This window comes from Musca domestica, unplaced genomic scaffold, assembly GCF_030504385.1.
Source record: "Musca domestica strain aabys unplaced genomic scaffold, Musca_domestica.polishedcontigs.V.1.1 5, whole genome shotgun sequence".
NCBI lineage: Eukaryota > Metazoa > Arthropoda > Insecta > Diptera > Muscidae > Musca > Musca domestica.
This window is the reverse complement of record NW_026712346.1, coordinates 12,063,315-12,075,990: the sequence shown is the minus strand read 5'-3', so window position 1 is coordinate 12,075,990 and position 12,676 is coordinate 12,063,315. Positions and strand designations below refer to the sequence as shown.

The following is a 12,676-nucleotide window of genomic DNA, read 5'->3' as shown; positions in this document are numbered from 1 at the left end:
CTGCATGGATTCTGTATAAAACTACATCTTACGCTGATGAAATTAAAGCCAATTCGACTGAAAATTCGGGATGACAGTCTGTTACCAGCATTAAAGCAAAACAAGCCGCCTTATTGTCGATCTTCATATTTGTCCTAGCTGACGCAAAATTATACTTTACAACAAAACTCAACCATTCCATAATCAAGCCTTACATGACTTATGAAGCTAATATTTTATTGATTTATTCTTCCTTGAATTTTATACCCTCCAAAAGGCGTGAAAATGACAAAATGTTTGGTCAGAAATAAATCCAAATTTCTTACCAGCTGTGCGCTCATATTTAAGACATTACCTTGGTAACTATGCCATGGGAAAAAAAAAACCTAGTTACTGGACCGATTTATATAGATTATGTATACTTCATGTGAAAAACTATCAAAATTAATCCGTTCAACAACAACTGAACACAGCCGATTTATTTCGCTGCTTGTTTCATTAAGATGTATATCTCCTGAATGTCTTGAATGCACCCAGGGCATTTACAGGCCAAGATTCACAGTAATAGAGTTTGAATTTACTTACTCTGTAACATCGATTCGAAGGAAATCTGTATAGATCAGCAACAATTGTCCACCCAAGACATAGCCTACCGCCGGTCCAAGCATTGTCATTGTGTAGTAGGTGCCTTTGGAAGGAAAAAAGAAAAAACCGAATTACTAAAATTACAATTACAAAATCATATTGAAAATTTTATCTGTCACCAGATTGGAAATTGGCACAGCATTCAAAGCATTTTATTACATTACAAAGGGTCATGGCAATTATGTACTGTGTGCGTACTTACGAACCCACGCACATACGTAAATATGTTTCAGCCAGGGTTGGGCATATTGCACTAAATTTTTAGTGCACTAAGAATTAAATAATTAGTGGTAGTGCAAGTTTTAATTCCACTACCACTATAGGGTTAGTGGTAGTGAAAAATAAATTGCACTACCACTAACCCTTTAGTGATATTTAAAAAAAAATTGCACTACCACTAAATTTTAGTGGTAGTGAAATTTTATTAGCACTACCACTAAATTTAGTGATTTTTTAAATAAAATTTGCACTACCACTAAATTTTAGCGAAGCCAAAAAAAGCACTATGTATTTAAGTATTATACCAGCTATAATGAAGTTTATTGAAGTGAGTAGGGAACAACAATCCAGAATATATAGTACATATTCATAAAATTTGATTACTTTTTTAAATAGCACTAATCTAGTGCTATTTTTTATGAAATACCACTAATTTAGTGCAAGTTTTTTTAAATACCACTAAATTTAGTGGTAGTGCTATTGAAATTTCACTACCACTAAAATTTAGTGGTAGTGCAATTTTTTTTTAAATATCACTAAAGGGTTAGTGGTAGTGCAATTTATTTTTCACTACCACTAACCCTTTAGTGGTAGTGGAATTAAAAATTGCACTACCACTAAATGAACAGTGATAGTGAAATTATTAGTGCACTAAAAATACAGTGCATTATGCCCATCTCTGGTTTCAGCTCATAAAGCAGCTGACATATCTTGGGGGCATCGATAGAAAGAAAGCACTATTTCAATATCAAGTGAGGCATATAAAATTGTCTACAAATCGCAAACGCAAACCCATATCCCGACCGGTTGCGAGACAAATTAGTTTCTGTCTTTGTCTGCAAATGTCTTATTTTTTGTTGTCATCGAGGTTTTCGATTATCTTAACTGGAAACCAATAAATTTTCTAATATTTTCAATTCGATGTTTACATTGAGGCACTTGCTCGACAGCACAAAGCAACTGAAATTGAAATTGAAACTGAAACAGAGATGGAAACAACAGATCAAATAGACGGCAGACAGACAATGTGTTTGAATAGGAAAAAATAGAAAAAAGTTGTGGATATGGTGAGACAAGCGGAACATACGCACTGCCATGGAAATCGCCCCCTCAATGTCTGATGACAACAGCCACAAGGGGGTGGAGAACAAAAAATGTTGGTGATGATGCAAACCCCCATCGCAAGTGTCATATTCGAATGGGGCAAAAGCTTATTATGCAGCAGTAGCATCAACGCATATCGTTCCATCAACATATGTATTTGTGTGTGGGTGTGTGTGTCTGTGTGCCCGTCTGCGTTTTGCCGAATCAGCAGTTCCTAAGGATTCGTTTAATAAGCTGGAAATTATTTAGTTGCATGGTGACGAGTCAACAATGCTTTACGCATATCCTTTGCCATTCTTTAAACTGGGTCAGATATAAACACTCCATCATCCATTCAGGCAATTCGTCTTATTCCGGCTAAGTGAGAAATGGAGGGGTAGAATGAGTCAATGGGTTACTAGCCGTTGTTATTTACCCCATTGAACATGCCTCCTTTTTTAAGTTTATTGTAAAATGTACTTGGTTTCACTGTCTGTCTGTGTCGGTCAAATATAGGCGGTTAATCTACATTCATAATATTTACGTCTGTATTGCCAATAACAGGCAGCAGTGAACATAAATGCACACTCTTTGTCCGGAGAACTTCCACTCTTAGCTTCTTTCTATGTTTTTCGTATGCCACATTGCTGTCTTTATTAACTTGGCTTATAGCTCTCCCAAATGATCATGTTAGTAATTTTGTTTTGAAGTTTTCTATCATCCAGCAAGAAATGTGCAATTTGAAACACTACGTTTTTTAATTGAAAATATCAAAATGTTGAAATCCGTATTAAATATTGCAGACCAATCCTTTATAATCTTTGAAAATACCTGAAATCGGAAGTTACCGTCATATGGAGACTATACAAATATGGTAGCCCATAAGGCTTCAAACTTATCTAAGCTCGGAGAAAATACAAAATGTTAGCTCTCTCAATCTCAATATCTATTAGCTCTGATATAGATATATCAAGGGCTTCCACGACAATAACCGTGTGTCGCCAGGGGATCTTCATGCGCACATGAATTATGACATTGGCCAGAGAAGGCATAGTTCCTAAAGAATAAGGACACATATCAGAACGTAACACTTTTCTTAACTATTGGAAAGCCAATTGACATGAATTCCGAGAATATACCAATTTCTGCCCCAGAAAATTGTTCCTGAAAACATCATCAGGAAACTGGCTTTTAAAGTAAAAAAAGGCTAGGTTGCGAGCATAACGGTGAAAGTGGATAGAGCATCTGAAATAAGTTCGTGTTGACAGATCCGTAGAGCTGCGCCAGTTATTTTAACCGGAAGTTCATAGAGCACCCGAGGGTGGCAGGGCCATTAGAAAAATACTACACGGTACAGCCGAGGAGTCACCACACCCATTTACGATGGTCGATGTTGCATATGTCATCAGAAGCATAAAGTCATCCAAAGCGCTTTGTCCTGACAGAATCTCCATGGTGATGTTGAATCAGCTAGCCAAACATTCGTTGAGTAGTTAACTAAACTCTTACACTTGCCGTTAGCCATTCTAATAGTTCCTCAAGCCTGAGAAATGGACAGGGTATCCAGAAACAAGAAGTCTAAGATTCCTAAAATGATAAGGAAATTCCCCAAGGTGTGGAGATATCTCAGGAACTGTCACCATCATGAGGAGGCGAAGGTCTTACTATGGGGCCAATGCCATGTTTTTGGGGCAAAAAATCACAGGGAATAGATACAACTTCCAAATTTCTTTCGAATTGGCAAAAATATAGATATTGCTCGCACATATAACTTCCATCCGATTTGAGATTTAGACCCCTCAGAGTCGTAATATCATCTCTATAATAATGATATTCCCTACATGGTATTAGATACAACTTAAAAAAAAAACTTTTGACAAATTTTGTCGAAATCGGTTCAGATTTCCATATAGCTCCCATATATATTTCCCTCTATATTAAATTCGATTAAATTCCGTCAAGATTAAAGTCTGCCATATTTGAATTAAATCAATTCCTTTATAGCTCTGATATATATGTTTTATGCGATTTTATATGGCATAATATACCCTCTAAAACAATGACATTTGGTACAAGAGGCCCAGCATGTCTTTTGTCTTTTCCATACTCGTTCCAATATGTAGGTGACAAGGACGGATCAGATGAATCTACTAACTTGAAGACTCTGTCTGAAGCCAACAATACCTTTTTATCTTAAAACACGTAAAATAGCTGTAAGTTCTGCCGGGCCGAACTTTGAATACCCTCCACCATTTGGAACGAATTTGGCAATTCTAAAAAACAATAAAATCCGTTAAAAATTCTGTTAAAATCTGAAAAATACCGAATGTAGCTGTTATATTAGGGTCTATACGACGACATGAACCTGCATAGGTAACATTTGTCATAAGCCATTACAATATTCAAATGCGAAACTTAAAAAAATCGGTTATAATATCGATAAAATCAAAATACCGAATATGGGTAGGTACCGTTATATGGGGCTCAACGAAGACGTGGCTCAAAGTACAGACAATTTTCTGTCTTAGGCTGTAGTATCCATTACGAACATCAAATACCAAATTTGAAATATTTCCGGTGAATAAATTCGCTAAAATCATCAAAGTAGCGAATATCGGGAGGTAACGTTAAATGTCATTCAATCGGGAATGACGTTAAATTTTTCATGGTCTTAAAATATTGATCGACAACATTTAATTCACATATTGCTAAAATCTTCGTTATTACATTTGTGAGGTATCGAATATTTTCAACGCAAATGTCATGGTAAAATTAGTACAGGTAACAGCAAGTCCCAGCTGATTTGACTCTATAGTAATACTAGTGTCAAACTAGATATGACGTTTTGTGATTTAATTCTATTTCTTGATATACAATAGATATACCCATGGTACAATGAAGACAAGGTAGGCTATCTTTGAGAAAATTGCAAGTATAAAGATCTACAACTTGTTGCATTGATTTTGAATAAATAATTTAAAACCGCGAAAACTGAATGAAAGGTCAAAATTTCTTTTCAAAATCACGTTCTATATATCTCTTATCGCGACAAAAACTGTAGATTTTGTCGATGCATACGTTACAATAAGCATTTTGAAAACACCCGAATTTGAATATTTTCTGAACAATTTTTTTTATTATTGAAAAGAATACACACACATAGGCAAATGAAGTTTACATATTAAGCCAGAAAAATAAAAAAATTAAATATGGCATATGGTAGTTCTGCCAATGGTACAATAAAGAGAAGGTAGGTCAACTTTGAAAAAATTGCAAGTATAGAGGTCTACCTGGTTGGCTTGTAATGTCAGAATTAATTTCAAAACAATAAAAAAACAAACAACTTGTTGCACTTATTTTGAATAAATAATTGAAAACCGCGATAACTGAATGAAAGGTCATAGAGGTCTACCTGTTTGGCTTGTAATGTCAGGATTGATTTCAAAACAATAAAAAAACAAACAACTTGTTGCACTTATTTTGAATAAATAATTGAAAACCGCGATAACTGAATGAAAGGTCCACACTTCTTTTTAAAATCATGTACTATATATTTCTAAAGGATTATTTCGCTACAAAAACTCTAGATTTTGTCGATGCATACGTTGAAATAAACATTTTGAAAACACCTGAATTTGAATATTTTCTGAACAATTTTTTTGTTATTGAAAAGAAAACACATACATAAACAAATAAAGATGACATATTACGCCAAGAAAATAAAAAAAATTAAAATCATATGGTATCATAGCCTTACCTTGATATCATTGTACCATGGATATACCCTTTTTGATATTAAATTTCACTGCAGGGCTGTGTGAACATATTTTTTGCCTAATAATAGAAAAAATCGCCGTTGTACTTAACAAAACGCCATAGGCGATGGTTCGGAATTTTTTTTTTTTTGCGGTTAAGGAACCACGTTAGATAATATATTCGTATATTTCATGTTTCCTAAAATTGCAAAATGTGGAATACTTTAGGTATGTATGCTGTTTGGTTTCAACTTGAATGGGATGTTGCCTCTTCCACGATTTTCTAGCGATTGCTTGAAGTGTTGCGAGATTAGCTAACAACTATACATTCAGGGGAATATGTGAAAGCATTAAAATTAAATATTTTAAGAACTATTCTTCTGCATTTTCAATTGAATAATACATATTCCCAAAATGTATATTTTTGAAATTAAAATAATTTTTTTACATTTTGGACACATAAATCTTACACTTGTATTACCTACAAAAACAAATTTGTATTTGGTTGTTGTTGCACAACAACACTTGCTGTTACCTGTATTATTCTACCATGGGCAAGTGTTAAAAATTATATGAATTTTGGATCCTTAAGCTACTTGTTTTTTTTTTCAAAAAGTGCAAATTGGTGCAAACTTTTTTAAATATCATCGAACAATTTATTACCTTTCACCAGATGTACGTTGTTACCCAAATACGCCCAAATACCGAAAGTTCTACTCCAAATGGCACACAGACGAAAACAACCTTTTGTTGTTTTTATAAAAAAAACAACGTTTGTTTATTACGAGGAAATATTGTGTGGGTCCCGAAATGTAGGAGGGACAAGAACCTTTAGCTACACACAAAGAAAGCGGAGAAACTATATGTGTATTTTTAGAAATCTCTGTCCCCCACATTCGAAAAAAGCTGAAGTTTTGAATTTGCAATATTAGGCTGCTTGTGCGCCATCTTATTCTGTTTGGCAATATTCTCTTGTATTCACCTATTCATAAGGAAGGATGGAAAACATGTTGATATGTTGATGAAGAAAATCATGAATCTACATTATGGGGTCTTAAAATGCTCAAAGACAGGTGATGGACAAAATAGACGAACGGCGCCTTTCCTGGCGTAGAATAGCGGTATAATGCCGCTACAAAACTACATAAGATCAATATTGGCCACCATGAGTGACATTTTTTGGGCTTGCCTTTGAATTACCTCAAGATAATCTATAGGGGCTTTTTAGATAATATACCATCGAAGGCCAAGTAGTTTTTATATAAATATTTTTTATGACCCACCTCCTTCCAGCTCTACTAAAATTACGCGACGAAGGAGTGCTCTGCAATGATGATCGATTAATGTACTACCATCGTTTCAAACTTTTAAGGCATATTTATATTACCGTATGTTGTTAAAACAATAAAATAATTTAATAATTGCCTAGCTATACAATGCGGCACTAATATATTCTTAGATATCGTGTATTCTCCTACATTGCACAGTGGTCGAGGTCGCATGGGAACAGCGGCCAAAAATACTTTCAGTGCAGATATCAATATGAATCTTTTGTTATGGTACATTGATGGGATAAAAATAAAAAAATGTGACAAAATGGATATGGTCGAGGCATGTTTTGGCTTGGTCCCCTTACAACGTACCTCCCGAATAAGGGTTATTTGTCCAATTTTCGTCACATTTCTACACAAGATTGTTCCGTTATTTGACATTTTACGTTCTAAAGACCTAAAAAATAGTCTTATGCCATGTTTACGTTAGAAGTTTTTGTACGGTTAACCTATTTTGAGGGGATTTATTTGAAGTGAAAGTAATGGATATGACAATTTAAATCCAAATCCAGTGGGTTAACCCTCATATATATAAACGTACTATTACTGAAAATTATTTGGAACTGCCTGCCTTCAGGTAGAGTCCCTCTGTAAAGGTACCTCCAAAAATAGAAGTATTTTTATACAAATCAATTCCAAATTTGATTATTTTTTTGTAAACAAAATAGACAATTTTTTTGTAAACAAAATAAACAATTCAAAATAAAATTAAATCAAAGTTACTAATGGATATATATAAATTTCAGTGTTATTCAAGTAAATCAAATGCAGATTTTAATAATATATTTTATTGTTTGGTAACGTTCGCTGTCCCGTTATAAAAGGGTCAGAGCTCAGAAGAAAACGGTTAATAAGATCTGTGTTTGTTGAAACACGAGCATTTTTTCAGGTATGATTTAGTCGAAACTTTTTTATATATTTGTTGGCAGACTTCGCGGCCTCCCTATAATTCTCCAATCGATACAATGACATATTTTATAAAGTCGGGAGCATGTATTAAAATTTTATGAACTGTGGGTGTAAGATAGTATCATGGGTATCTATTTGTTAACTCTTTAGCAGTTTCCAGTGTAAAGTCCTTAAATCTTTCGACATTAATATGGCATCCGGAAGTCAATCCTTGTAACAATATTGAACACCTCTCATTTACATCTTTATCAATCCAAACAACAAAAACATATTCTATGTCATTAGCACCATAGAATTGACAAAATTGCAGCGAAGTCACTTCAGTATATTGGGCATAACATACAAATCTGACAAAATCTGAAAGTTAAATTAGCACTTCAAGAATCTTAGGACCATTACTAATTGCGTGAAAAAAATCACATTGGAGGATTCAGGGGGGAAAACAATTAAAACTTTAACTGAAATCCAATTTTATTTTCAAAATTAATCTTAAAGGCAACTTAGAACACTCACATCGTCCATATTATACCCAACTACTAAACACACAAATTACTGCACTAAAAATAAGTCAATACCTTGCTTATCGATAATTATACCAAGATTTGTCTTTTTAAAATGTATTTAATTTTGTTATACAGATCTATTTTTACTCCACTTTTTCACTGATCCCACTGAAAAAAGCAACTAACTGCATTTCCTCTTTTTTGATGCTATTCTCGAAGTGGGCCGTTAGAATGAAGCCAAAATTATTATGTTTTCTAAAAAGCTTAACCTCTTAAGAGTTCATGTGTACACATTTGATAATAAATATCTGATTTTCATTTTTTGAATTTTGGCCAATGGCAGTGACCACTGTGCATTGTAAGCCTCATGGCAAAGGACAATGTTTTCTTATTAAACTATTTTATACTGCAGCTATTAAGTATATAATGTATAATCTGACAATTTAATATAAATAAATGGCAAATTTAAAAGTAAAGACCCACCTCCTTCTTGACTTCTTGGGGTTACAAAAAATTGTCCACGGATTAATAATACTTTTCTCAGCAAAATCTGCGATACCAAATAGCGTCTTAAGAATGGTATATAAATGGTCAAGATAAATGTTATCCCCAGAAAAAATAATGCGGATAGTTAGCTGGTACAAGAGGCCCAGCAAAACTGGCCTCATAGAAAAACAAAGAACAAGATTTATGCATTGGGTCAGACTTGATGAGTTCGACTGGGTTATACACTTGACTGACTCGGCAATTCTTCAAATCCCCTAAATTTGGAACATCCGTAATATGAGAAGAAAGTTCCTTTTCAAGAGGAGTTAATCCATGATTTAATATTATTCTCGGACCACCAATAGCCCGAAATGTTTAATTTCAGGCACTTCTATTAGAACATTTTCCAAAAAAGTTAACTTCAAATCGGGGTTGCTATTATATGGGGACCTTCCTACATGTGAAGCAACATAGCTCAGCGGCGAAAAACAATGACTATTCGCAAAATCTTAGCTTCCAATCTCAATATGCTAGAATATAAGATTAATACCATCATACAATTAAAAGGTATGGGAGAGCTATCAGCTGATTAAATTTTTTCGAGAAATAAAAACAAATTATTTTCAAAATCAATGATTTGAAGAAACGTATATTGCATTACATAACATTAAAGAGATGTACTAGTTTCACAGGGTTCAATACCAGAGAACAGTTCGGTTCATATTTTTGGTAGAAAATCCAGGCATTTCATTCATCTTTCGCACTTTTCATTCCCTTTTTAAAATTTAGAAAAATAAAAAAAAAACAGAACAAGGTTTTACATTTAATTATGAACAGTTCTGGCAGGAAGCCGGCATAGCCTCAGGGCTGTATTTCAGTAGTTTTACCTCATTATTATACTAAGGCTAAAACGTTTTGGAGTCTATAATAACCACTTTCATGATTTACAAACGGAATAACAAACTTCATATACCCTCCATTCAATAGTGGAAATACAATGTCTTAACTACCTCGAGTAGTTCACCTTCGGATGCAGCCACACTGCAAATAAATTTCAAATAAGAAAATACAACTGTATGTTTGTATGTATGTATGTGTGAGCAAAGGGAAATTCCCACAATAGAAGTACGAAAATAATGTTTACTTATGTCTAGCACCGTCAACTACCGCTAGCACCCGCTGACGACGAGATATGCCTTAGCGGGAGAACATCTGACAAAGCCAAAATTTGCAAATAGAAATTTATGCTTCACTTGATACGCTTATTAGCCACCATCCTGCCGCCCATGCCAAGATGTGGATGCAAAAATAAAACTTACCCAAATACACGGATGACATTTTCTTTGAAACGTTCTCGTCGATGTAGGTAACACCCAGGGTGAACAGGGGCGAAGCTCCGGCCCCATGCAACAACTGAGCAGCAAAAAACAACCACACTGTCCAGGTTAGATTATCACCATTGGCATCACCCGTTTCATCAGCTACGTAGTCTCGATCCGATGTTATGTCGGTGATAACCACATCACAGGTCTGGCCATGGCGAAGAAAATTATTGTTAAGCAAGGTCAAGGGGGTTTAAAATATTTACATTTAAACTTACCTGGAGGTTGGTATTATTGCCATCGATGATTGAGTTGCAGGTGCTGGTTGTTGGCAATGTGGCCCGGTAGGGTCCCACCAAGAAATGAGGCAGAGCAAAAGTTAGCGAGCCCAGTCCCAGCAATACAACACCCCAGGCAATAATACGTGGCTTAGAAGCCCCCATGCGTCCGCCAAAATACGTCACCGGAACCAAGCACAAAAACGAGGCTATATCATAGCCGCTTGCCACCAAACCCGTCTGGCGGGAACGCAGTCCAAAGCGTCTTTCAATTGTTGTAATTACTACATTGATGAATCCATTAACTATGAGTCCTGCCAAGGCAATAGACGAGAAAGAGGTCATGTTAGACAGTCACTTTAGAAATGCAATAGAATTATTTTCAAATTGAATTGAATATACTGAATCGATGTCACTTCTGGGTGCATCTCATCAAAAGTGAACGTTTCTTATCACCATCAGACAGGCGAGTGAGTGGCAGCCTGGAGTGATGCTGCTTGGGCATTTGTGGCATCTTCAAATGAACTTCTTCCTCTTCCTAGACAAATTAACGTCCTTTGTGTGTTGCAATACGTTTACAATATGCATACATACTTGTATGTCCAAATGGGATCGTAGGATAAATAATTATTGCTCGGGGCTATACACCTTATATGAGTGTCATATGTAAAGCGACTTTTCAAACTTTTAACTTTAGCTTTTTATACCCTACACCACAAGGTGGTCAGGGTATTATGTCTTTGTGCATTTGTTTGTAACAGGCAGAAGGAAACGAGATAGACCCATAGTTCCTTTTGATGATCGGCATAGAATCACATTCTGAGTCGATTTATGCATGTCCGTCCGTCCGTCTGTCCGTCCGTCCGTCTGTCCGTCCGTCCGTCTGTCCATGTATTTTTGTAAACAAAGTACAGGTCGCATTTATTGCCCGATCCAGATGAAATTTTGCACAGATCATTTGTTTGGCCCAAGGACGAACCCTATTGAAATTGGAAATAATCGGTCAAAATTTAGATATAGCTCCCATATATATCTTCGTCCGATTTGCCTTTTATTGCGCACCAAAGGTGTAATATCAGCCCGAATTGTATGGAATTTTGCACGTACGATCAGATTGGACCTGAAAATAAGTATGCCAAATTTGATCGAAATCGGTTCAGATATAGCTATAGCTCCCATATATATTGTTCATCCGATTTTCTTTTTTTGTCCTCCGCAGCCGTAATATGCACTCTGTAACAACAATATTTGGGTAAATATATCAAATACAGCTCAGAAATACATTTGCTAAATTTTATCGAGATCGGTTCAGATTTGGATATAGCTCCCATATATAACTTCGTCCGATTTACCTTTCATTGTGCACCAAACGTCTAATATTTGCCCAAATTGGATGAAATTTGGCACTTACGACCGAATTGCGTCTAAAAGCTAGTATGTCAAATTTGGTGAAGATCGGTTCAGATATAGCTATAGCTCCCATATATACTGTTCATCCGATTTGTCATATTTGTTACTCACAGCCGTAATATGCACTCCGTAACAACGATATTCAGGGAAATATTTCAAATACAGCTCAGAAACCTATTTGCTAAATTTTATCGAGATCGGTTCCGATTTGGATATAGCTCCCATATATATCTTTATCCGATTTCAAATTAATTGAGCACCAAACGGGCAATACAAGTCCGAATTTAAAAGATGCAAATGCTTCGGCATATTTAGTTGCTTAAACTTTAGACTATAATTATAATCATAGCGTGTATGATTGAATTCTCCCATAAAAACTTTTAATTGTTATGCGGAGCTCTAAATTAGTAAAGTGGTGTAGGGTATCATAAAGTCGGCCACGCCCGACTTTAAGACTTTCTTTACTGGTTATTGAATACTTTTAGGCGCTCACAAAAAAAAAAAATGTTGAACAATACGTATATACTTATCAGAGGGCTGCAATGGGCATGATTCAGTTGGCTCGATAACACTTGGTGGAAATACTATCAAACTCGATCAGTCGGTCAGATGTAACATGTTTAGTCGAGATGCTCAAGCGAAATGAAACGAAAGTTGTGAGCAATCACGAACTGATCGAAAATCTGTGTTCGCAATCAAACAGCTCACAATGAGTGATTTGTGTACGAACTAATGTTGAATTGTTCATGACGGAGC

The 12,676-nt window shown here is 35.3% G+C and overlaps 1 protein-coding gene across 1 annotated transcript in view; it reads right to left on the bottom strand.

Moving 5' to 3' along the window:
* Positions 1–12,676, bottom strand: part of LOC101893258 (solute carrier organic anion transporter family member 4A1) — a 52,720-nt gene that overhangs the window by 18,737 nt on the left and 21,307 nt on the right. The window contains exons 2-4 of the mRNA XM_011294491.3: positions 10,511–10,824; positions 10,230–10,440; positions 565–667 (exon numbers count right to left, since the gene is read on the bottom strand). Coding sequence (XP_011292793.2) covers positions 565–667; positions 10,230–10,440; positions 10,511–10,824 — 628 coding nt within the window. The remainder of the gene's footprint in view (positions 1–564; positions 668–10,229; positions 10,441–10,510; positions 10,825–12,676) is intronic.